Source organism: Lytechinus pictus, chromosome 10 (genome assembly GCF_037042905.1).
Source record: "Lytechinus pictus isolate F3 Inbred chromosome 10, Lp3.0, whole genome shotgun sequence".
NCBI lineage: Eukaryota > Metazoa > Echinodermata > Echinoidea > Temnopleuroida > Toxopneustidae > Lytechinus > Lytechinus pictus.
The window spans coordinates 19,539,863-19,564,462 of NC_087254.1; the positions used below are offsets into that span (position 1 = coordinate 19,539,863).

Sequence of the window (24,600 nt, forward strand, 5' to 3'; positions counted from 1 at the left end):
TCTTCTTCTTTTCTTTACTGCGTTATGTGCATCTGTTATATGATCGATACCGTCGCATTTCAAATGTCCAACATTTATTATCATTATAGGTCCTTAATATTTGCAAACATGAATGAAATGGAGAAAGGACAAAACTTGACCTTGGTTTTTTTTTTTTTGGGGGGGGGGTCCTTACATAGATTTATTGATTCAGATCAGGCAACCTGAAATTGATATATATTTTCATATAATTGTTCAAAGCATATTTACATGTACATGAAATCATTATGATATGAATCACACTAATTGGAAATTATTAACATGATTAAAATTTACATTATTTCTAAGCTTAAAAAATGGCGGGGGAAATGTCCTCTATCACCTTTATGAAATGACCAACCTCAAAGCTATGATTGATCTGGAGTGATTGCGATTCTTTGTCAGTAAAACAAACTTTCAGTGGAATTTCAAGCGTTTCAACATACTTCAGAATGACAATTTATTCAAACCGTGGCTATATTTTATTTGTAATTTTGTTAATAACTTTGTGAAATAAAACCCTTTGTTGATGATTCAAAATAAGGCATAAATTTTCAAGTTCACTCTAAAAACTATTGGGTAAAAGTGTTCCATGAGGGTAAATATGTGTCCAACCAACATTGGACATTTCTTTTGGGCATTTTTATTTATCCAGTGCGATTAAAATTTGGCCCATTCTAAAGTAATTGCTGCTTATTTAAAAAAAATCTTACTGGACAATATGCATCCCGCATTGGGTAAAATAATGCCCAAAATAGGTTGGACACATAATTACCCTCGTGGTGGTAAAATTTTACCCAATATTTTTTGCAGTGAGACAGCTACTTTTCTTACCTAAAAAGAGGCTTTACCTTCTGAATGACCCTTTTGCATTAAAAAGGGATTAGGCCTATCATAGAGAAATAACAAGAGTCCGTTTCATAAACACAACTTTACTGTACATTGTTCACCGGCGCCTTGACGAAAATTTTAGTTGTAAGAATACCAGAAAAAAGGGTATTAAAGATATTGGTGGAAGTTTTAGGAAATCCATCACAGATTAAACATGTTATCAGAATTTTAGGTTTTTGATTGTGATGTCATAAATTCATTTTTTTCAATGGTTCATGCTGGCATTTTTTTTCTCTTTCTTTTATTAGCGGATGTGAAATGATTTGTTGAGAAAATTACATTTCATTTTTTTTGGCTAAATTATATATAAGGAATCTGCTTGCATATGACGTAACAGATCAAAAAATACAATTCTAATAACTTTTATGATTTTAGATGGATTTTTCGCAAACCTTCACCAATATTTTTGTTATCATTATTTTTTGCTAATTTAAAAACAACTTTTTTTTTAGGTTGAACCGCCCCTTTAAATGCAGATAAAATAGTAAAAGGAAGAATCAATCTGAATTCAGGGATTCCATTGTAGTTACAATAATGGGCAAAGAATCAACCATTAATTGTTAGCCATTGTCTTTAATTCGGAAATACCGGGCCTTGAAACAAAACTCTGATTTCAACATGGATCCACAACAAGTTGTTCTGGAACCGAATGAAGCCACGCCCCCACACGTGGACAAAGGTCATTGAACCCGGAAGTTTTCATAAGAAAAACAACCATTCGCCGGTACCTCGATTCCATGACTACTACTAGGCCTACATGCTATCAATATTTTATTAATAACTCCACCACCTAACTAAAATAATTTGTCTAATATGGATGATACGAAACGGAGACTTATCAAGAGTTTATCCAAATTAAAGGCAGACGCCGTGAAAGCTGGATTAACCTTGGACGAAGTTGAACATGTTTTGCTTTCGAAATGCAACGACTCTTCAAAACGCGAGCGGCATGTCGCTACCCGTTCAGGCCAGAGCTCCGGGGACGACACTGGCAGGTCTTCCGCTGGATCTCGACATCCTCCATCATCGGCTCTCACAAAATGTTCCCGTTTTCTGACACCGTTACTCGTTTGCTTCGCGGCTCTCGTGTCAAGTCTCCATTATTTTGGACATTTTAGCAGTCTGACAGACATTCTAACAGCCAACCCGTGCTTATGGGAAGCAAATGTATTGTTTATGGAGATTTCGAGACCAGTTGAAAAGTGCGATTTTTGTGACGGTCTCACTTCCTTTCCGACCTACCAAGACATCTCCCGCGATGAATTTTTGGACAGACACGCATACACCAATCGACCAGCTCTTATTCTGGAAGGAGGAACGACAAATTGGACTGCTCTAGATGTATTCAGCTACAAGTTCTTTCAGAATTTATACCAGGATAACGAAAGGGCACTGGAGGCGCAGGAGGATTGTCAGTTCTTTCCATACAAGTCTGGAATCGAATCCTTCCAAGAATTCCTTAACATGTCTGATGACAAAGCCGATTTGAAGGAGGAGCAGTGGTATGTTGGATGGTAAGTGCAAGCATTCAGTGTTTAAAGAAATTAACCATTGAGCTGTTTATTTGCAGATGTGATATTGTGTATGAGAGGCTTTATGTCTTACCGATAATTAATTATCAGTATGATCATAATTATTGTGATTACTTTCTAAATGGAGATATATCTCTCACATCATTATTTGTAATAGAGTTGCACTTGTGTATCTTTGGAATAGTATAGGCCTATTTGATTACAGTATTACAAAACGTGTATAAAGCGGTTGCAAAACGGAGATGGTTGCACATCGGATATATGGCATGGCATGCAAAGTTGATCTGTAGAATGGTTATGCATCTCGATGGTTCTATCAAATCAAAGCAATAATCGCTCTTGGATTTCAAAAAAACTACAGTAGGGTTCCCAGCCCATCAGGGAAATCAGGTAAAATTATTTTACTTTTTTTTCCAGTCAGGGAAAAATCAGGGAATTTGATAAAAAGATACCTCAAATCAGGGAAAATGCCTCAAATGAGGGGTAAAAATCAGGGAATTTGATAAGCCCAAAAGTCGAAAGCACGGTAGTCAGTCAAACTCTGTTATATTTTGTTGCATATCAAAGCAACATCCATTGAATGACTGGTTATGGTGGTACTAATTAGTTTTACATTATTGCTTTTATACTGAAAATAAATGTAATTCACTGCAACAACTTAGAAAACATGCGAAACTGGGAATGGGTTTACATAGTTATCAGGGAATTTTTAAACTTCATCAGGGAATTTTGTTTTCTTGAAAAGCTTGGAACCCTGTACTAATGATGCTGAAAAGTGAATTACCTCACATCAATAATTTTGACATTAAATCCTCTACTGCAAAACACTATTGTCTATTAAAAATAAATACCCCGTTTTTTCTATCTTAATGGCAAGTTCCCCTCGCTGTAAAATTAGCGAATTTTCTCCCTCGATCGCTAAGCCTTTTCACAGTCATTGTCCTGCGTTCCGTAACACAAAGGTTAGCGATTAATCGTACGGTTGATATTCACGATTGATTGTACAATGTAGTCAATGGAATCAATCGTTATTAATGTTGTACGATGATTGGTAAGCTTTGTGCTACCGGCCCCAGATAGGCACAAAACAATTTCACTGCAATCATGCAATACCCAATTACCCGATTCTATACCATTATGTTCAGAATGCTCATGAGCTATCATATTGAAAATACAAAATATTCTCGCCTAGTTGTCAAGCTCTCTCGCACTGAAGTATTTTTTTCTGAGTAAAGTTTCAGACCCCAATTCAGCTGGAATCTTGTCTTCCCGTTAGTGAAAAGAAATAATCGTTTTAGGGGGGACCCAATTACAAGAAAGGGCCAAGAGGGACAAATGCCTGCTCCCCTCAGCCCCCGTTTAATAAAAAAAATCTTGATCGGGTGACGGGTCATTGCGCTATCACTGTTTGTAATTAGTTTCTTTCCTTGATTCCTTTTTAGGAGTAACTGTGATACAGTGATCTCAGCTGAGCTGAGGAAACATTACACAATGCCCCACTTTCTTCCCGAAGGTTCCGAGTCGAGTATCACAGACTGGATATTTATTGGTGGACCTGGACTAGGAGCTAACGTCCATGTAAGCATCAAACGCCTTTTCATTGATATATGGGCTCTGAATGGGATGTGTGGGGACCCCAACTTAATTCTTGATAACAATTTATTATTATTATAGGTCTGGATTATATTTACTGGCAGGCCCAAAGTACATTTCGAAGGTTGATGGGGATGGGGGTGGATTTACTTTAATTTGAGCAAAACTGCATTTGTTGCCGTCTTTGTATAATTATGCAGAAATTGAAATTAATCCAATAGAATTAATGTTAGTCAGCAATCGAATTCAAACATTCTTTAAAATGTTGGCCATTTCCAAACATCAATTCAACTCATCTTCCTCATCTTCCCCTCCCTTGTTCTTTCTTCCTTCCTTCCTTCCTTCCCTTTCTTTCTTTCTTTCTTTCTTTCTTTCTTTCTTTCTTTCTTTCTTTCTTTCTTTCTTTCTTTCTTTCTTTCTTTCTTTCTTTCTTTCTTTCTTTCTTTCTTTCTTTCTTTCTTTCTTTCTTTCTTTCTTTCTTTCTTTCTTTCTTTCTTTCTTCCTTCCTTCCTTCCTTCCTTCCTTCCTTCCTTCCTTCCTTCCTTCCTTCCTTCCTTCCTTCCTTTTTTTTTCTTTCTTTCTTTCTTTCCCCTCCCACCGACCATCCCATTCACTTTATCCCTCCCTCTCCCTCTCTTCCCCTCCCTTTTTGTCTTAAAATATATTCATCTATTTTCTGTATACTCAATTTTCTTCTGTCTCTTCTCTCTATAAGATCTGTCATATGTTACATATTTTTCACCTTTACTTTCATTTAAAATTGTGAGTAAACTCAAAACTCCTTGCTAAAACCCCGGCCATACTTTCATTGATTGTCTAATTTAACGCATGCCTCAGTGTTTTGTTGTCCTCAGCTCAAAAGAGAGCTTTAATTTTAATTTGAACTTGAACCATCTTAATGTAAAACGATCCGGGTTACGTTATAGTACGGTACGTCTTTGATACAAAATGGAAATTATTTATTAGTGTGTACGGTTCCAAAGAGACTTTTCACAATCACACTAACCATAAACTATGTTTTGGCAATACAAACGATTGTCATAATTGAATAGATCAGTAATGCAGTCACTCTGCCTGTGATTTTGTACGGTTTGGGACCCTGTTTATACACTGACCGTATTTGATGGGCAGACGCCTTTTCACTTCCTCTTTGAATGCTTTTATCATTCCCTCACTTGGCTATATTCACCATCTTAGATTGACAGTGTGGACAGACCTTCGTGGCAGGCTCAGATTAGTGGTTCTAAAACATGGACGCTCATTCCTCCACCTGAATGTGAACACGTCTGTCATGAAATCAATGCTACCATGGTCAAAGGAAATGTCAGTAAGTATATTTAATATATTTAATAGAAAACCAGAAAAAAGAAAACCATTATATAATCTTTACAAAATCGATATTGTACATTTATTCTAAGCTTACCCCCACCCTAATTATATATGAATAGCATCTATTTGTCCACATGTATATTTATTTTCCTACTGAATATCATTAAGTTTCTTATTTCCACCAAAGTAATTCATACAAATCGATTGGAATATAACAATTTCTTTGTCAAAAAATATAGGAAAATGAGCATCAGCATCGACTATAGACGTTAAGCATATACTTTGAAATTTAATTGAAAATCTACCATTTTATTTCATTGGTTGCAAGCATGATTAATCGTTAATTTTCATTTGTGTATTCAAGGCTTCAGGCAATACCTAAATAAATGTATATAAACTCACTTCTACTATCAATATGTCCTCGGAAGTGCATCTGAACATTAAATAGAAAATGCACTCTGTAAAATAACAATAACAATAATGATTATAACAATCCGCTTTAGCGCTTCAATACATCGGAACAACGTCTCAAAGCGCTTTACAGATATATTATTACCCCGGTCATCGGATCCTTGCATGCCGCATACAATGTATGCACCCTCTCCACTCCCTGGGGAGCATTCCAACAAGAGTTTCAAGACTCAGTTGCTAGGCACATATGCTCTCGCATCCTACCGGGTACCCATTTAACACCTGGGTGGAGAGTGGCAAACTGTGGATTGACGCCTTGCCAAAGGACGCTAGACCATGGTGGGATTCGAACACACGACCCTCTGATTACAAGGCGAGAGTCAGAACCGCTACACCACGATGCTTCCATAAGACTATCATGCATCTACTTATGGGTGGAAGTAATGATCTTACATGGGCCTCTGCACAATTTACCAACCATTTCGCATCAGTCATTGCTTCCAACTAAATTTACTTCCGATTGTAGCCATTATCAATGGCTAGCAAACTCTCTGGTAGACCTCTATGATTTAATAAACAGTTTCCTAATATTTAATACAATTAAATCGTTTGTATTCGAACTGGTGAATAAACACGAGTTACCACTTCATTTATTTGTTCTATCATTGCAGTCGTGGTTGATACCAATAAATGGTACCACAAAACGGATATCCACCCCGGCGGTATCAGTATCACAATCGGTTCGGAGTATGATTGAATAACCGACTCCAAATCTGTCTGCTGTGAGGTAACGTGGTCTAATAAAGAACTCGCCAAATTGTGATTTGCAAGGTGCGGGTTCAAATCCCGTCACATCACCGATGGACTTTGACGAGACATAGCTCAGAGTAGTAAGTTGCTACCCGATGGAATTGATTCGAACCGTGCAACACAGCTGCTGGTTTCCATTTGGTGAAAATTGCTAAAACGAGAATAACTAAATGCACTAGATTTGAAGCATAATGATAGTGAAATACTCAATTTCTTAAATTCCGCAGTTTCCTATCTTGGTGTTGAAGATTGTGAATCGTGTTTCAATAATAACCAGTAGATCTATGTCAAACTTCATTAAATTTCAAGTTTAGAATTAATGAACAGCAGGACCGACTCAACGTTTCGAGCCAAAGGAGAGATGTTGCTTGATTTTGTCTGATTTTCTTTTACAAGATTTTAATTAAATCTAACTTGTATAAACGGAGCTCGAAGAACGGGGTCGTTCGTTAGATGTAAGCATTTTCGTAAGAAACCCAACGCAGTGACACAAACACCTCAATGTAAAGACATTTCACATTTTAAAACAGCAACATTATCCGAATAGAAATGTGATCTTGATAATACTACAGAGATAATAATTTATGTATAGCACAGCTACCTAATATATATAAATATACTCTACAATCTACCGCGCTGTTTTCATCTCATCCATTGTTTCTGTACAGATATACTAAAGATATATTTAAAAAGAACTATAATGATCACCGTCTTTTCATGTTTTTTTTGTAAAAGATAAGTTTTAACAAAGACTGAATAATACAAAATTACTATTAGTCCGTTTATTCCAAAAACATTTATCAGTACAAATGAAATATACATGTACATAATTTATTGATTGCAAGAATTGAATTTCCTAATTTCCTCCCCAGGAAAATTAGCAATCAAAATGTTATCCAAAGTAGAAGATGGAGTTAAGAGTATTTGTACATCGTAATTGAAATTGAATTTTATTCCATGATCCGAGTCTAATAGGACGATTAAACAGTACTATTTGTATTATTTTGAAGTATAGATTCAGAATGAGTTAGAATTCTTTAATACGTTTTAATATGGTTCCTCACAATCTAAGCAAGGAGGAGATGAAGGTCTTGGAAAAGGAAAGAATAGAACAGCGTGAGGATAGGGAGGAGAAGGAGGGGGATAAGAAGGAGGAGAAGGGATATGATTATGAGATGGAGGAGAAGAGGAGGAGGAGATTCGACTTGGATCGGTCGGAGAAAGGGGAGGGAAAGAAGGAGACGATGCATGTGGGATATAAGCAGGAGAAGAGGAAGGAGGAGGTGAGTTAGAGTTTTGAGGAGTAGAGGGGGAAGGAGAAGTTCTGCTTGTTGGGGAAGAAGGATTGCGCGAAGTCGGAGAAGGAGGAGGTGGAATTATGTCGAGTTCCATGTTTTCCACTAATATCACTCTATCAATTTTCTTGCTTTGCCTGCTGCCAACATCCCCGTCTCCTCGTAGGCTAGGTTGTGGAACCGGAGACAAGTTAATCAGCCCACAACAAGTACAACAAGCAATGTAACACTTGCCGCAATACACGCAGCACCCAAAACTCTTGGTACCACCGCTGCAGGCGAACCTCTCTCTGGTGTGCTTACTGAAAGTCGGATGTAACATTACGTACACTATCGGCTGCAGGCTTGCCGTCAAAATGGCGGCTGTCTCACTCAACTGCGTGGCTACGAAGATAGCGATCCTGCCGAATGGTATGGACAGGTAGATGATCATTTTGGTGATGTAACGCGCACCGAAGTTGAATGTGTAAAGAAGAACGATGACGAGGATACTCCGCAGAATCTGCTGATCGTGGTACAGACGGTATTCCTCTGGCGTACGCGTCACCACGACCCCGTCCTTCTTGACGCGCAAAGATTCGCCGCTTCGCTTTCGAAGCTTGCGTCTGATGGCGAAGTAGACGACGGTGATGACGGTCAGGGGGATGATATAGGAGACCACGAAAGAGATGCTCATAGCGACTTTGAAGCTGGATTCGGAAATGTCGAAGGTACCGTTAGTAGTATCAATGCTGTAGAAGACAGGTGCACACACTGCCAGAGAGGCTGCATGGAGAAAATTCATGAAAGTAAACAAATGTATAATGAAAGCAAGGTCAAACATACCGTAAAGTCAAAGACGACACTATAGAGGTAAAGACAATCTTCTGTCCTATATTGATAGATTTGTTTAAAGAACTGTGAAATTTAAAACCCCAATCTGGAAGTTGTTGACCAGTCAACAGGAGAATATTTGTTTTCCTCTACATTCCAAATGTTAGAGTCTTGATTCATCACACGATCTGTTGCAACTTCATATTGATAGAAACAAGGGAGTGTTACAAGAAATATAAGAATTCCTCGGGATGTTCTCTTGAACCTGGGTCTTTGAGAAAAAAAATAATGGAGAGAAGACGGAAAAATATATTTGACCTGTTCTCTCGCTTGTTTGGTCAACAATTTGAGAGAAAAAAGGCTGATGGGTCAATTCTTGAAACCTAAATGGCCTGTGCCATTGTAAAGCACATTTATAGATAGAACTGTTTCTTACCAATCCAGACAAGGGCGCATACGCCTGTAGTTATCTTCACTTTAGAATATTTAGCCACTTTCTTCGGATCGACGCTGATGGCAACATAACGATCGATGGATAAAGCCGTTAACATGGAGACATCGCAGTTGGTTATAACCTGTGAGGGAAATAAAATGTTTTTTATATCGAAAAGGGACCGTTAAAAATTTAGAGATTGAAAACACAATTTTTTTTTTCTAAAAGAAAAATAAAGGATTACGTCGCCAGCCTTAATTTCCTAAAAGTAAAGAAATCGGTGGAGTATAGAAATCATTGTGGTTTGTAAAGAATATTAACTACTGCTCGTCCTTTTTTTCCCTAAAACTAATTCAGGGGGCACGGGGTCCGCGCCTTCTTCCACCACTGGATGTGCCCCAATGCAATGTCCATATAGAAAAGAAGGAAGTGTACTACTCCCTCCCCCCGAACATTGAGTTTCATTTTAATGTTGCTTTTTATCTTTTTTGAGGGGATGTCCACCAATGGAACATTATCTCTCATGTTATTTTCTTAAACGTCACATGATGACGTTTCATTTTAGATCACCACTTTTTTTAGGCCGACATTTCCGTCACTTTTTGCCAACAAGATCGGTTTTAGGGGTTGTAAACATAAATTGCCAACCAGCCTCAGAGATTTGTTTTTCCACTGCCCCTCTGTTGATATCCTGAACCCACCACTGTTTGCAACTTTCAATTTACAAAGTTTATATACCATGATTAAAAACTGTACTATATAAACTTAAATGTTTCATCTACTATATTATAATCGATGCATCAGTTTTATTATTCGCATAATGTCCGTAAAAGAGATCAATAATAGTACTTACGAGACTGATGTAGAGATGAACAGACGATGGTATGACACTGCTATGAGCAATATCACGGACCGTCAACACGTAATCATAGACGTCGGTAGCACCGATAACGACAAGGAAGATGAGATGGGTGGCGCTAAGATTGGTCATGAAGAGATTGGAGAACGTCCTCATGTCTTTGCGGGCGACGACTGTGTAAACGATGTATATATTAGCGACGAGACCGATGATGATGAGGACCATGAGAATGGGAGACAGAATGCGTTCGAAGTTGACTACCCACTCGCATTCATCGACCGTATAGCCTGATCCGCAGGCCGACTCTGATGTTGTCGTGGAGTTGATGTCGTCGAGTTCGGTGCCGTTATATGATGAGATCGTCGTTGAGATGCTGGACCACAATGTGGTAATTGTCTTCACTGGTTCTTTCGTTGGAGCCATTGTCGTCGAATTGAAATTTGGGTTCTGTATGACAGAATCGTTCACAACAGCCACGGTTGATAAAATAGTCGTTGAGACATTTTTGACAAAATCTGTAATTTCTGGTTTTGCGGTAGTCATACCCGATGTTATGACAGTCGATATCGATTCATTAACTGGTGTTTCAGATGGGATACCAGTGATTTCATCAATCACATCTGTTTCTACATCTCCTACAAAAGGTATTGCTAAAGCGGTTTCCTGATTACCGTCTATGGTGTCCTGGATGACATCAGTAAGGTTCGGCCATGCTCTGCTGATATTTTGAAGATAACCGGCTATACCTATGTTCGGAAAAGAATCGGTGATGTTTGCAAGATAACCAGCTAGGTTTGGAAATTTTTCGGTGATGTTTGGAAAAGAGCCAGCCAAACCCTGCATGGAATCGGCCAAGTTTGGCAGAGATTCAGCCAGGTTCGACATACTGTTTGCGACATTCGCCGAAGAATCGGCTAGGTTCGGCAGGGGATCGACTTCTTCTATACACTCAATGCTTGAACCTGAATCGTGGGGCCTTCCGCTTGATCCATTATCATGACGGTACAAAATATATTAAGTGAAGAATTTATTGAGATTATATACTTTGTGCTGTGTCGCTATGATAACAATCTTAGTGAAAAATTTGATTGCAGTATGGGTCTCTTCCTTCACAATCTGTATGGGAAGCCAAAGTCACTCTGTCAGTGATGCGATAAAGTGAAATAGATGTAGAGAAGAATCATTGTCCGAGATATTTTTAAGTTGGTACCTGTATAATGTACAGAATGTATATATCGTTCAATCATGTGACATCTGTACAAGATGAAAGATATTTTGAAATAGATCGGTGGTATACTTATGTGTAGTGATTGATGGACATTCAAGACAAGTGGTTGTAAGTATCAGGGGCCGCGGAACGGTTTTCAAAAAATCATAATCCTATGGTCATTTTTACGTTTTTGTACACGGTTTTGGAAAGAAGTGGGGGGCTTCAGCCCCCTCCGCTTCCGCGGCCCCTGAGTATATAGACCTACATTGACAAAACTGAAACAAAGGGGGGGGGGGTATCAGGCGTGTATCAAGGATTTTACACCCGGGGGGCCGACCTGATTTTGTCGCCCTTGTGTACTTTTCGATAATGGCGCCCCCCCCCCCTAGCCGCGAGGCAGACGTATCATTCCATAATCACATAAAAGATAATCTAATTTAAAAAGAATAATTGCGAGCGCGAAGCGCCAGCGTTTTTCTGTTTAATTTACTTAACTACCATAAAGCATAGAATTTTAAGCACTTTGGGGTTTCAATTTCGATTAAATTCCTTTTTTTTAAAGTATAGGCCCTACTAAAGTTATAAGAACGGGAGCTGTAATTTCTTTACTAGTCGTTTTTTAATATCCTTCAGGAATAGTATTGATTACCTCTTGGAAATGATGCAATCTCCTCGGTAATTGGCTCAATCTCCTCATCAGTGGCGTAGTTAGGGTTTATTCAGCGGAGGGGGGGGGGGCTTGAACATGTTGAACTTTTGTAGGGGAACCAAGATAAATTTGTTTTGGGGATAGTCCTACAGAACGAAGTTTCAGAAAATCTTAGATTCTCAAATACACGACGAGGTATCTCACAAGGCCTAGATAAATAATGCAAGCAGGGGCGTCGCTAGGCTTTTTCCACTGGGGAAGGGGGGTGGAGGTCCTTGATTTCCAACAAATTTTGGTACCGATTACCGACGTCCGACAACCATGAGTCTTGGAAGTATTCCACTTTCTCATCAGTCACATTTTATTTCGCCATACCTAGGGGCAAATCCAGCTTTCATCATTAGGAGGGGGCGGAAAAATATTTCCATTCACATTTTCTCCCGATCGGCCGCCAAAATCTAATTTTCGTGCTTTTTTATTAATATTTTAATCTTGGGTTTGTCCTAATTTAAGAGAGCAGTTACATGTATAAGTTCATTTTATCTTTACTCTTGCTAAAAAAACAATAAGGTTTCTCGTGAGGTCTGAATATATCTTTCGAGTGCAGTTTTTGTTATTCATGTCTTTTATGTATTTAGACCTGAAAATTTAATATTCTGGGCATTTTTTTTTTGTAATCATGAACAAGATGCGTATCTATCTTAATGCGATCAAGAAGTGCGAGATTATATTTTGAATATACTGACCTGCAAAAGCACCCGTTGCAGTGACTCATGAATAGAATACATATCTCACCAATCAAATAGTACGAGCGAAGCGCGAGCTGAAATTTTTTAACATCTCGACATAAACTGGAGATTCTAAGCACCTTTTTAACCATGAATAGGATGGGTATGTAGGCCTATTTTATTGATGCGAGAACGAACTGAATTTTCCCGAAAGGAAACCATGATATTCTAAGCACTTTTTGTCTTCGTAAACAATATGTTTTTCTAACTAAACATGCAAGCGCCGAAGCACAAGCTGAATTTATTAATATACTGAAAAGAGACATATTAATGACTGTTTGACTCATGAATAGAATATATATATATCTCACCAATCAAATAATGCGAGCGCGAAGCGCGAGCTGAAAATTGTTTAGATTTTGATTGAAAATTGGACAGGTTAACAACTTTTTGCAATCATAGGATGGGTATCTAATCAAAGAGTTAATGCGAGCGCTAAGAGCGAGCTGATTTTTGTTATACTCGTACCTAAAAACTGGACAGTTCAAGCACTTTTTAAATAAGAACATGGCATTAGAGGGCCAAGTGCGAGCCGATTTTCAAACTTAGATTTAGACCTAAAACAGGACAATGTAACCATGCGTGAACAGGATGGGTATATATGTCTAAACAATTGATGCGAGTACGAAGCGCGAGCTGAAATCTTTGGATTTTTAGACATGAAAACTGGACATTCTAAGCATGCTATCTCACCAAATAATGCGAGCGCGAAGCGTGAGCCATTTTTTTTTTCATTTTCCGTTATGAAAACTGGATATTCTAAGCATGCACTTTATGCAATCATGAACAATATGGGTATGTAATCAAATGATTTATGCGAGCACAAAATTGTGATACTCCTTCGGGAAGGCGTAGATTCTGAGTATTTTGCGCGAGTCTAAATAATTGTGATTTCTTCCTGAAAACGGTTTAAGCATGTTTTTAATAAAGAACACAGTTTTAGAGCGCGGAGCGCGAACAGATGTTTTTTTTGTATAGATTTAGAAAAGAACCCAGGATATTCGATGCAATGTAACCTTGAACAGGATGGGTGTATCAAAAGAAAATATTTTATTCTAGCGCGGAGCCCGAGCTGATTTTTTTCATTTTGCGACATGAAAGCTGGATATTCTGGGCACTTTTTACAATCATAATGTTGTAATGTGAAATTGGCTATATACACTTATTGGTATATAAAGTTTGTAAAATTTATATTTAAATCCATTGTATTATACTCAATGCTAATTATATTCCCGGATTTCCACTTTAATGCAATATCATTATCCAATATTTTATGATTCAACGTTCAAATTTAACCAATTTCCTTCATAAATTTTGCTGAATTATTTAATGTGTCAATCATGATATCATGTACTTTAATTTATATTATACTGTAATTGTGTTGTTTATGATAACTTTCTCATTTCACCGATTCCTCAAATATTTATTATGTTATATTGAACAAATTATGAATTAGTGATTTTTCTGTAATGTATTGAATTCATTATTTGTATAGTTATTTGTATAGCTTAAACCTAAGTTACTCTATCTTTTATGTGCATATATATTGTTATTTTATGTTAACAGGTTCATGCTGAAAACAGTCAATCTGAGCTTTTCATCCTGTATAAATATGTTTTAGTGAATAAATATATATATAAATAAACAAATAAATAAATGAATGAAAAAAAAATGGTCTTGCAGACAGACTCGTAGAACTGGCTTAGTGAACAATGGCTTTTGTTCAAAATTCCTTCATGGATGCATTCAAGCATCCCTCTATATACTTGACTGGACTGACCAGTGTAATTGACCATTCAATAGTCAATTTGGGGTTTCAATTATGTACCCCCAATAGGAGGCTTTCTTTTCAGGCGGGAAAGGGACGGAAGCGATTGAAATTTTGAGGGAGCAGGTTGTCTTACCAGTGTGCAATCAAGTGAGTTGATGGTTGTTATTTCATGATATTACTGGTATATTTTTTAACTTCGCATGATAATGTGTTTTATTATTGCTCAATAATTAATGATGCCCGTGGAATTTTGGTCAATTTTATCATGTAAACTGACATTTATGCCTCTTAAGTTCAGACTTTGCAATTGTTATATTTTCCCCGTGCATTATCTAATATTGATTGGGTAGCATACATGAACACAAGTTAAGCTTTTACTGGTTTATGTTGATGTGATTATTTTTATAATTGTTGAACATATTTCCGATAATACCATCAGATCTGGTCCATGATATTCATTGTAGTATATTGCCCATTTTACTCCTATTTAGCCCAACAAATGAGTTGCAAAATAAGGATATTATTACTTGTAGGCCTGGAGAACAGCTACGGGAATTTTTATATATTTTTTATTCACATTTGTTTTATTACAATAAAGCATGTCTTGGTATTGTGCAATATCTCCAGGGATTATTTAAATCGTTATATTCATACTGCAATTTGATTACTGGTTACATTTTAGAAGATACACATTTGCTCAAACCTCACGAGTGAAGGAATAATATATGGCATTTTGTTGAAAATTTGATTTTTTTTTTAATCAATATGTATTTTCGATATATTTTTATCATTTGTATTCCACAGCGAGGCTGTTGGTTTTCTTGAAATAAACTCAAATACCACATACCGGTCTGGATTTTGCATTCTTTCAATTAATATATTGGGTATCTAATGAAACAATGCGAGCGCGAAGAGCGAACTGAAATTTTTTATATTATGACCTAACAACTGGACATTCTAAGCACGTTATTTTTTAATAAAGATCAAGGTATTGTATCTTATCTTATGAAAATGTTACGTAGATGTGGGATCACCTCCATGGCTGCCTCCAGCACTGGTGGGGGGGGGGTAATTGGCTTCCCCTTAAAAAGTAGGAATACCTCGATTATCTTACAAGAAATTTGTGCATTAAAATTTTAATTTTCACTATAAAATTGAAATAAACAGGGCACAAAATAATGGCGCAGGTATAGAGAAAGTAAATCACATTATAAATCACTTTATTATCACCTCCTCCATATCTCAGTTCCGTTTTTAACTACAATAGTCTTCAGACTTCACAAAAACCGAGTTCACATACAACTACATGTACAAGGTTGAAGAGTCAAGTGCCAGGTTGCGTGGTACATGTGTATCTACTCTCTTAAAGGGATGGTCCGGGCTAAAAATATTATATCTAAATAAATAGAGTAAAATTCACAGAGCAAAATGCTGAAAACTTTGTCAAAATCGGAGAACAAATAACAAAGTTATTGGATTTTAAATTTTATCAATATTTTTGTGAAAACAATTATATGCACATCGTCATGAATATTCATTAGGTGGGCTGATGATGGCACATCCTCACTGTCCTTTTTCTAATGTTATTACATGAAATAATAATGTTTAAATTTTTCCTGCATGTGTAAATGGTGTGTCTCCATTATGATGAAAGAAGTTGCGGCAATAAATAATTAATGCAGTTGTCAATCCAATTGTTTGAGTTCTTGGTAGAAAATTTTTGACTAAACCTAATTTATATGACAAAATACAAAAGAACAAGTGGGGATATGACATCATTAGCCCACCTAATGAATATTCATAAAGACATGCCTAGAACTTTTTCACCGGAATAATGCAAATCTTTAAAATTCATAAACTCCGTTATTTGTTATCCAATTTTGATCAAATTTTCAGCATTTAGCTTTGTGAATTGTTATTCATCTATTCATTAAACACCTGGCCTGGTGCAGGCATACAATACAGGCTGACCTGTATTGTACATAACTTTCTATCATTCACTTCAGGCTCTATGCCCAAGGCAAGAGTTATACCTTGGTCACATTTGCACTACGGCGGCCGTACGGCGAGTCGAAAATAGCCTTTTTATTGATTTTAAGTCAAACCACCTATATATAGTTGGACAAAAAAATGTTAAAACGGCTGTTCTCGACTCGCCGTACGGCCGCCGTAGAACAAATGTGACCAAGGTATTAACTTGCACCTGTAATTCAGATCACTACAAAATACATATCCCAGTGGCGAATGCCCAAGGAAAGACTTAAACTTGCACCTAAATTATATATTCCAGTTGCGTAATGAGCCAACAATTTTAAAGGGTCTAGATAAGGCGTATCTCATAAAAATTACAAAAATTTGCTAGCGAGCAAATTTCGACATTTCTATTCACAAAAATCAAATTTTGTAATAGATTTTGATACAAAATTCAAAAATATGGTGTCATATTTCACCCTTCTGTTTCCTTTTCTCTTATTTTTCTTGGTCGTGAAATTTTTTGGGAGCAAGAGCCCCCCCCCCCCCATCTGTACGCCATTAATACATCCCCTTATGACGACCTCGTTTCCTTCGCTCACTCCTGTTCAGATTTCTTTAAAGAAATATGCGCCTAGTGCCCAGTTTTCAGATCGGAAAATCAAAGCAGAATAGGTATCTAACTATGCAACTGATGCGAGCGCGAAGCGTGAGCTGAAATTTTTCATTTTCCGAATAAAAATGGTTTTTTTTTTTTACATTCTAAGTGCTTTTTGTAACCATGAAGACAATGGGTATCTGATCAAATAATTGAAATGAAACGTGAAATTATATACTGACTGGAGAAGGGCTATTTCAAGCTCTGATTCCTTTTCTAATTGTTATTTCTCTCTCTCTCATAAGGGGAGAGGGGCGGCCGCTTTGCCCTCTGGATCCTCCTGTGTATACTGACAGGAAAAATCGTTTTAAGGACTTATGTACGTGGGATCCATGGAGAAGATATGTAACGTACTAATCAAATGTTTGTATCGCGAATTGAATTTTTTATTCGGCACTTTTTTTAATCAAGATGATTCCTATATGATCGTAAAAACAGGATATTTAAAGTCGCATTTAATCCTTTTGGGCAGGATATGTATCTCACTATAACAAGGCTATTCGAGGATTTAGGCGTCCATGGTCGAATATAAAATTGGCCCCCATTAAAGATTGGACATCAATTCGGCGCCCCCAGGTCGAACATTAATTCGGCGGCTCCCGGTCACCATAAATTTGGCGATCCTAAGTAGAGCATCACTTTGGCAGCCCCCCCCCCCCTCTCTAGGTTGAACATCGAATCGGCGCCCCTAGGTAGAATATCAATTAAACGCCCCTAGATTGAACATCAATTCAGCGCCCCTAGTTATAACATCAATTCGGCGCCCGCTCTAGGTTTAACAACAATTCGGCGTTCCTCTATGACGAATATCAATTCGGCGCCCCCTTTGTCGAATATAAATTCTGCGCCCTCCCCTATGTCAAATATCAATTTGGCACCCCTCTATGTCGAATATCAATTCTGCGCCCTCCCCTATGTCGAAAATAAATTCGCACCCTCCTATGTTGAACATCGATTCGGCATCCCCTATGCCGAACATGAATTTGACATCCCCCCTAGATCGAACATCCATTCTGCACCCCTATGTCGAACATCAATTTGGCGCCCCCTTAGATTTAACAGTTCGGCCCCCTATGTCGAACATCAATTCGGCAACCCCAATGTCGAACACGAATTTGGTGCCCTCTATGTCGAACATTAGTTTGACGTCCCCTAGATGGAATATCCATTCGATGCCCCTAAGTAGAACATCAAATTGGCGCCCCCCCCCCCTCCCATGTCTAACATCAATTTTACGCCCGCTATGTCGAACATCAATCCAGTGCCCCGTATGTCGAACATGAATTCTGCGCCCCCTAAGTCAAACAAAAATTCAGCACTTCCTGTGTCGAACATCAATTTGGTGCCCTCTATGTCGAACATCAGTTTGACGTCGTCCCCCCCCCCCTCTAGATCGAACATCAATTCGCCCCCCCCCCCTCCTCTAGGTCAAATAGTAATTTGGCACCCCCTTTGTCAAACATCAATTTTGCTCCCTCTATGTCAAACATCAGTTTCACGCCCCCCCCCTTAGATCAAACATCTGTTCGGCGCCCCCCCCCCACATCGACCATGAATTCGGCACACCTTTCGAACATCAACTCGGCGCCTCTAGGTACAAGTTCAATTCGGAGCCCACCCCAAGGTTAAACATCAATTCGGGGCGCCCTTTGTCGAACATCAATTCTGCGCCCCCTATGTCGAACATCAATTTGGTGCCCCTATGTCGGACATTAATTTAGCTCCCCCCCCCCCGTCGAACATTAATTTAGCCCCCCCCCCTCCTTTGTTGAATGTCAATTCGGCGCCCCCTTTGTCAAACATCAATTCTGTGCCCCCTATGTAAAACTCCAATTCGGAGCCCACCCCAAGGTTAAACATAAATTCGGCGCCCCCTGTGTCGAACATCAATTCTTCGCCCTCCCCTATGTCAAAAATCAATTCGCACCCCCTATGTCGAACATCGATTCGGCACCCCTTATGTCGACCATGAATTTGACATCCCCCCTAGATCGAACATTTATTCTGCGCCCCCTATGTCAAACATCAATTTGGCACCCTCTATGTCGAATATCAATTTGACACCCCCCTATGTCGAATATCAATTCTGCACCCTCCGTTATGTCAAAAATCAATTCGCACCCCCCTATGTCGAACATCGATTCGGCGCCTCTTATGTCGACCATGAATTTGACATCCCCCCTAGATCGAACATCAATTCGGCGCCCTCTACCATCCGAACAACACCGACCATATTTTCTTTCAAACGACAACTCAATTCACATCTTTTTCCAATTATCTAGTTTTTTATTTTCATTTATTTGATATGTATTTGTTTTGATGATTTTTGCTATCACTGTTTGGTGTGACTTTGCTAGCCCATCTGGGGCCTGGTGGCCTCAAGTGCTATACTAGAGCTTCTGTGAATTATGTGCTGACCGGGCTTGTCCCTTAAATTGTTGGTGAACGAAGCAGCAAGCAAGACGCCACCAGGCCTCATCTGGCGCAGTTAAGGAAACCAATAGTTGATACAATTTAATATATACAATTCTATACTTTTTGTTATTTAAGATTTGTATTTATATTTTATTTCTGACCATTGCAAGCGCTGTGACACTTTTTGTGTATAGCGCATATAAGTAACTGTTTTATTATTATTATGTCGAATATCAGTTTGATGTCCCTCCTAGATCAAACATCCGTTCGGGGCACCGCTATGTCAACATCAATCCTGTGCCCCCTATGTCAAACATGAATTCGGCACCCCCTAAGTCAAACATGAATTCAGCACCTCCTATGTTGAACATCAATTTGGTGCCCTTTATGTCGAACATCTCTTTGACGTCCCCCCTTCTAGATCGGACATCCTCTCGGCGCCCCTAAGTAGAACATAGATTCGCCTCCCCCCCCCAACTAGGTCAAAGAATAATTCGACGCCCCCTTTGTCAAACATCAATTTGGTACCCTATATCATGTCGAATATGAGTTTAATGTCCCCCCCCCCCCCTAGATCAAACATCCGTTCGGCGCCCCCGCCCCAAAATGTCCAACATAATTTTGGCGTCCCTTTTGAACATCAATTCGGCGCCTCCCTTTGTCGAACATCAATTCTGCGCCCCTTATGTCAAACATCAATTTGGCACCCTCTAGGTCGAATATCTATTTGGCACCCCCTATGTCGAATATCAATTCTGCGCCCTCCCCTATGTCCAAAATCAATTCGCACCCCCCTATGTTGAACATCGATTCGGCGCCTCTTATGTCGACCATGAATTTGACATCCCCCCTAGATCGAACATCCATTCTGCACCCCTATGTCTAACATCAATTCGGCGCCCTCTACCATCCGACCAACACCGACTATATCTTCTTTCAAACGACAACTCAAGTCACATCTTTTTCCAATTATCTAGTTTTCATTTATTTGATATGTATTTGTTTTGATGATTTTTGCTATCACTGTTTGGTTTGGCTTTGCTAGCCCATCTGGGGCCTGGTTGCCTCAAGTGCTATACTAGAGCTTCTGTGAATTATGTGCTGACCGGGCTTGTCCCTTTAATTGTTGGTGAACGAAGCAGCAAGCAAGAGGCCACCAGGCCTCATCTGGTGCAGTTAAGGAAACCAATAGTTGATGCAATTTAATGCATACAATTCTATACTTTTTGTTATTTAAGATTTATATTTATATTTTATTTCTGACCATTGCAAGCGCTGTGATACTTTTTGTGTATAGCGCATAAAAGTAACCGTTTTATTATTATTATGTCGAATATCAGTTTGATGTCTCTCTTAGATCAAACATCCGTTCGGGGCACCGCTATGTCGAACATCAATCCTGTGCCCCCTATGTCAAACATGAATTCGGCACTCCCTAAGTCAAACATGAATTCAGTTCCTCCTATGTTGAACATCAATTTGGTTCCCTTTGTGTCGAACATCTGTGTGACGTCCCCCCTTCTAGATCGGACATCCTCTCGGCGCCCCTAAGTAGAACAACGATTCGCCCCCCCCCCACTAGGTCAAAGAATAATTCGGCGACCCCCTTTGTCAAACATCAATTTGGCACCCTCTATGTCGAATATCAGTTTGATGTCCCCCCCCCCCCTTAGATCAAACTTTCGTTCGGCGCCCCCCAATGTCAAACAATAATTCGGCGTCCCTTTTGAACATCATTTCGGCATCTCTAGGTAAAACATCAATTCGGAGCCCACCCCAAGGTTAAACACCAATTCGGCGCCCCCGTTTGTCGAACATCAATTCTGTGCCCCCTATGTCAAACATCAATTCCGCACCCCCTATGTCGAATATCAATTTGGTACCCCCCTATGTCGAATATCAATTCTGCGCCCTCCCCTATGTCCAAAATCAATTCGCACCCCCCTATGTTGAACATCAATTTGGCACCCCTTATGTCAACCATGAATTTGACATCCCCCCTAGATCGAACATTTATTCTGCACCCCTATGTCTAACATCAATTCGGCGCCCTCTACCATCCGAACAACACCGACCATATCTTCTTCAAACGACAACTCAAGTCACATCTTTTTCCAATTACCTAGTTTTCATTTATTTGATATGTATTTGTTTTGATGATTTTTGCTATCACTGTTTGGTTTGGCTTTGCTAGCCCATCTGGGGCCTGGTTGCCTCAAGTGCTATACTAGAGCTTCTGTTAATTATGTGCTGACCGGGCTTGTCCCTTAAATTGTTGGTGAACGAAGCAGCAAGCAAGAGGCCACCAGGCCTCATCTGGTGCAGTTAAGGAAACCAATAGTTGATACAATTTAATGTATACAATTCTATACTTTTTGTTATTTAAGATTAATATTTATATTTTATTTCTGACCATTGCAAGCGCTGTGATACTTTTTGTGTATAGCGCATATAAATAACCGTTTTTATTATTATTATGTCGAATATCAGTTTGATGTCCCTCCTAGATCAAACATCCGTTCGGGGCACCGCTATGTCGAACATCAATCTTGTGCCCCCTATGTCAAACATGAATTCGGCACCCCCTAAGTGAAACATGAATTCAGCACCTCCTATGTTGAACATCAATTTGGTGCCCTTTATGTCGAACATCTGTGTGACGTCTCCCCTTCTAGATCGGACATCCTCTCGGCGCCCCTAAGTAGAACATTGATTCGCCCCCCCCCCAACTAGGTCCAAGAATAATTCGGCGCCCCCTATGTCAAATATCAATTTGACACCCTCTATGTAGAATATCAATTTGGCACCCCCCCCCCCCCCTATGTCTAATATAAATTCTGCGCCCTCCCCTATGTCCAAAATCAATTCGCACCCCCTATGTCGAACATGAGTTCAATATCACCCCTCCTAGATCAAACATTCGTTCGGCGCCCCCCGCCCCCAAATGTTAAACAATAATTCGGCGTCCCTTTTGAACATCATTTCGGCATCTGTAGGTAAAACATCAATTTTAAGCCCACCCCAAGGTTAAACACCGATTCGGCGCCCCCCTTTGTCGAACATCAATTCTGTGCCCCCTAGGTCAAACATCAATTTGGCACCCTTTATGTCGAATATCAATTTGGCACCCCCCCCCCTTATGTCTAATATATATTCCGCGCCCTCTCCTATATCCAAAATCAATTCGCACCCCCCTATGTTGAACATCGATTCGGCGCCTCTTATGTCGACTATGAATTTGACATCCCCCCTAGATCGAACATCCATTCTGCACCCCTATGTCTAACATCAATTCGACGCCCTCTACCATCCGAACAACACCGACCATATCTTCTTTCAAACGACAACTCAAGTCACATCTTTTTCCAATTACCTAGTTTTCATTTATTTGATATGTATTTGTTTTGATGATTTTTGCTATCACTGTTTGGTTTGACTTTGCTAGCCCATCTGGGGCCTGGTGGCATCAAGTGCTATACTAGAGCTTCTGTGAATTATGTGCTGACCGGGCTTGTCCCTTAAATTGTTGGTGAACGAAGCAGCAAGCAAGAGGCCACCAGGCCTCATCTGGCGCAGTTTAGAACACCAATAGTTGATGGAATTTAATGTATACAATTCTATACGTTTTGTTATTTAAGATTTATATTTAATTTCTAACCATTGCAAGCGCTGTGATACGTTTTTGTGTATAGCGCATACCAATTACCGTTTTTATTATTATTATGTCGAATATCAGTTTGATGTCCCTCCTAGATCAAACATTCGTTCGGCACCCCCTGCTCCCCAATGTTAAACATAAATTCGGCGTCCCTTTTGAACATCAACTTGGCGTCTCTAGGTAAAACATCAATTCGAAGCCCACCCAAAAGTTAAACCTCAATTCGGCGCCCCCCTTTGTCGAACATCAATTCTGCGCACCCTATGTAAAATATCAATTTGGCACCCTCTATGTCGAATATCAATTCTGCGCCCTCCCCTATGTCCTAAATCAATTCGCACCCCCCTATGTCGAACATCGATTCGTTACCCTTTATGTCGACCATGAATTTGACATCCCCCTAGATCGAACATCCATTCTGTACCCCTATGTCGAACATCAATTCGGCGCCCTCTACCATCCGAACATCACCGACCATATCACCTTTCAAACAACAACTCAAGTCACATCTTTTTCCAATTATTTAGTTTTCTATTTTCATTTATTTCAGATGTATTTGTTTTGATGATTTTGCTATCAATGTTTTGTTTGACTTGGCTAGCCCATCTGGGGCCTGGTGGCCTCAAATGCTATACTAGAGCTTCTGTGAATTATGTGCTGACCGGGCTTGTCCCTTAAATTGTTGGTGAACGAAGCAGTAAGCAAGAGGTAATCAGGCCTCATCTGGTGCACTTTAAAACACCAATAGTTGATGGAATTTAATGTATACAATTCTATACGTTTTGTTTTTTAAGATTTATATTTTATTTCTGACCATTGCAAGCGCTGTGATACGTTTTTGTGTATAGCGCATACCAATAACCGTTATTATTATTATTATGTCTAATATCACTTTGATGTATCCCCCAGATCAAACATTCGTTCGGCACCCCCTGCTCCCCAATGTCAAATATAAATTCGGCGTCCATTTTGAACATCAACTCGGTGTCTCCAGGTAAAACATCAATTCGAAGCACACCCCAAGGTTAAACATCAATTTGGCACCCCCCCCCCCTATGTCGAATATCAATTCTGCGCCCTCCCCTGTGTCCTAAATCAATTCGCACCCCCCTATGTTGAACATCGATTTGGCACCCCTTATGTCGACCATGAATTTGACATCCCCCCCCCCTAGATCGAACATCCATTCTGCACCCCTATGTCGAACATCAATTCGGCGCCCTCTACCATCCGAACATCACCGACCATATCTTCTTTCAAACAACAACTCAAGTCACATCTTTTTCCAATTATTTAGTTTTCTATTTTCATTTATTTGATATGTATTTATTTTGATGATTTTTGCTATCACTGTTTGGTTTGACTTGGCTAGCCCATCTGGGGCCTGATGGCCTCAAATGCTATACTAGAGCTTCTGTGAATCATGTGCTGACCGGGCTTGTCCCTTAAATTGTTGGTGAACGAAGCAGCAAGCAAGAGGCCACCAAGCCTCATCT

General features: G+C 39.2%; 2 protein-coding genes across 2 annotated transcripts; one reads left to right on the top strand and one right to left on the bottom strand.

The window, feature by feature from the left end:
- The first annotated feature begins 1,621 nt into the window (after positions 1–1,621).
- Positions 1,622–7,598, top strand: LOC129269223 (uncharacterized). The gene is made up of 4 exons (XM_054906693.2): positions 1,622–2,423; positions 3,884–4,019; positions 5,232–5,361; positions 6,446–7,598. Exons 1-4 carry the CDS (start codon positions 1,723–1,725, stop codon positions 6,529–6,531), a joined length of 1,053 nt encoding a protein of 350 aa, XP_054762668.2. The 5' UTR covers positions 1,622–1,722; the 3' UTR covers positions 6,532–7,598.
- Positions 5,025–11,173, bottom strand: LOC135155671 (uncharacterized). Its single transcript, XM_064105504.1, has 3 exons — positions 9,979–11,173; positions 9,129–9,267; positions 5,025–8,644 (listed from the first exon to the last, which is right to left on the bottom strand). Exons 1-3 carry the CDS (start codon positions 10,867–10,869, stop codon positions 7,632–7,634), a joined length of 2,043 nt encoding a protein of 680 aa, XP_063961574.1. The 5' UTR covers positions 10,870–11,173; the 3' UTR covers positions 5,025–7,631.
- Between the last annotated feature and the right edge of the window lie 13,427 nt (positions 11,174–24,600).

Excerpts from the sequence above, each read along its gene's own strand:
- LOC129269223 (XM_054906693.2), top strand. The coding sequence starts at position 1,723 with ATGGATGATACGAAACGGAGACTTATCAAGAGTTTATCCAAATTAAAG. Across the intron at positions 2,424-3,883 it reads GAGCAGTGGTATGTTGGATG|GAGTAACTGTGATACAGTGA; the intron begins GTAAGTGCAAGC and ends ATTCCTTTTTAG. Across the intron at positions 5,362-6,445 it reads CATGGTCAAAGGAAATGTCA|TCGTGGTTGATACCAATAAA; the intron begins GTAAGTATATTT and ends CTATCATTGCAG.
- LOC135155671 (XM_064105504.1), bottom strand. The coding sequence starts at position 10,869 with ATGTCGAACCTGGCTGAATCTCTGCCAAACTTGGCCGATTCCATGCAG. Across the intron at positions 9,268-9,978 it reads TTCATCTCTACATCAGTCTC|GTTATAACCAACTGCGATGT; the intron begins GTAAGTACTATT and ends TTTCCCTCACAG. Across the intron at positions 8,645-9,128 it reads ATGCGCCCTTGTCTGGATTG|CCTCTCTGGCAGTGTGTGCA; the intron begins GTAAGAAACAGT and ends TTCTCCATGCAG.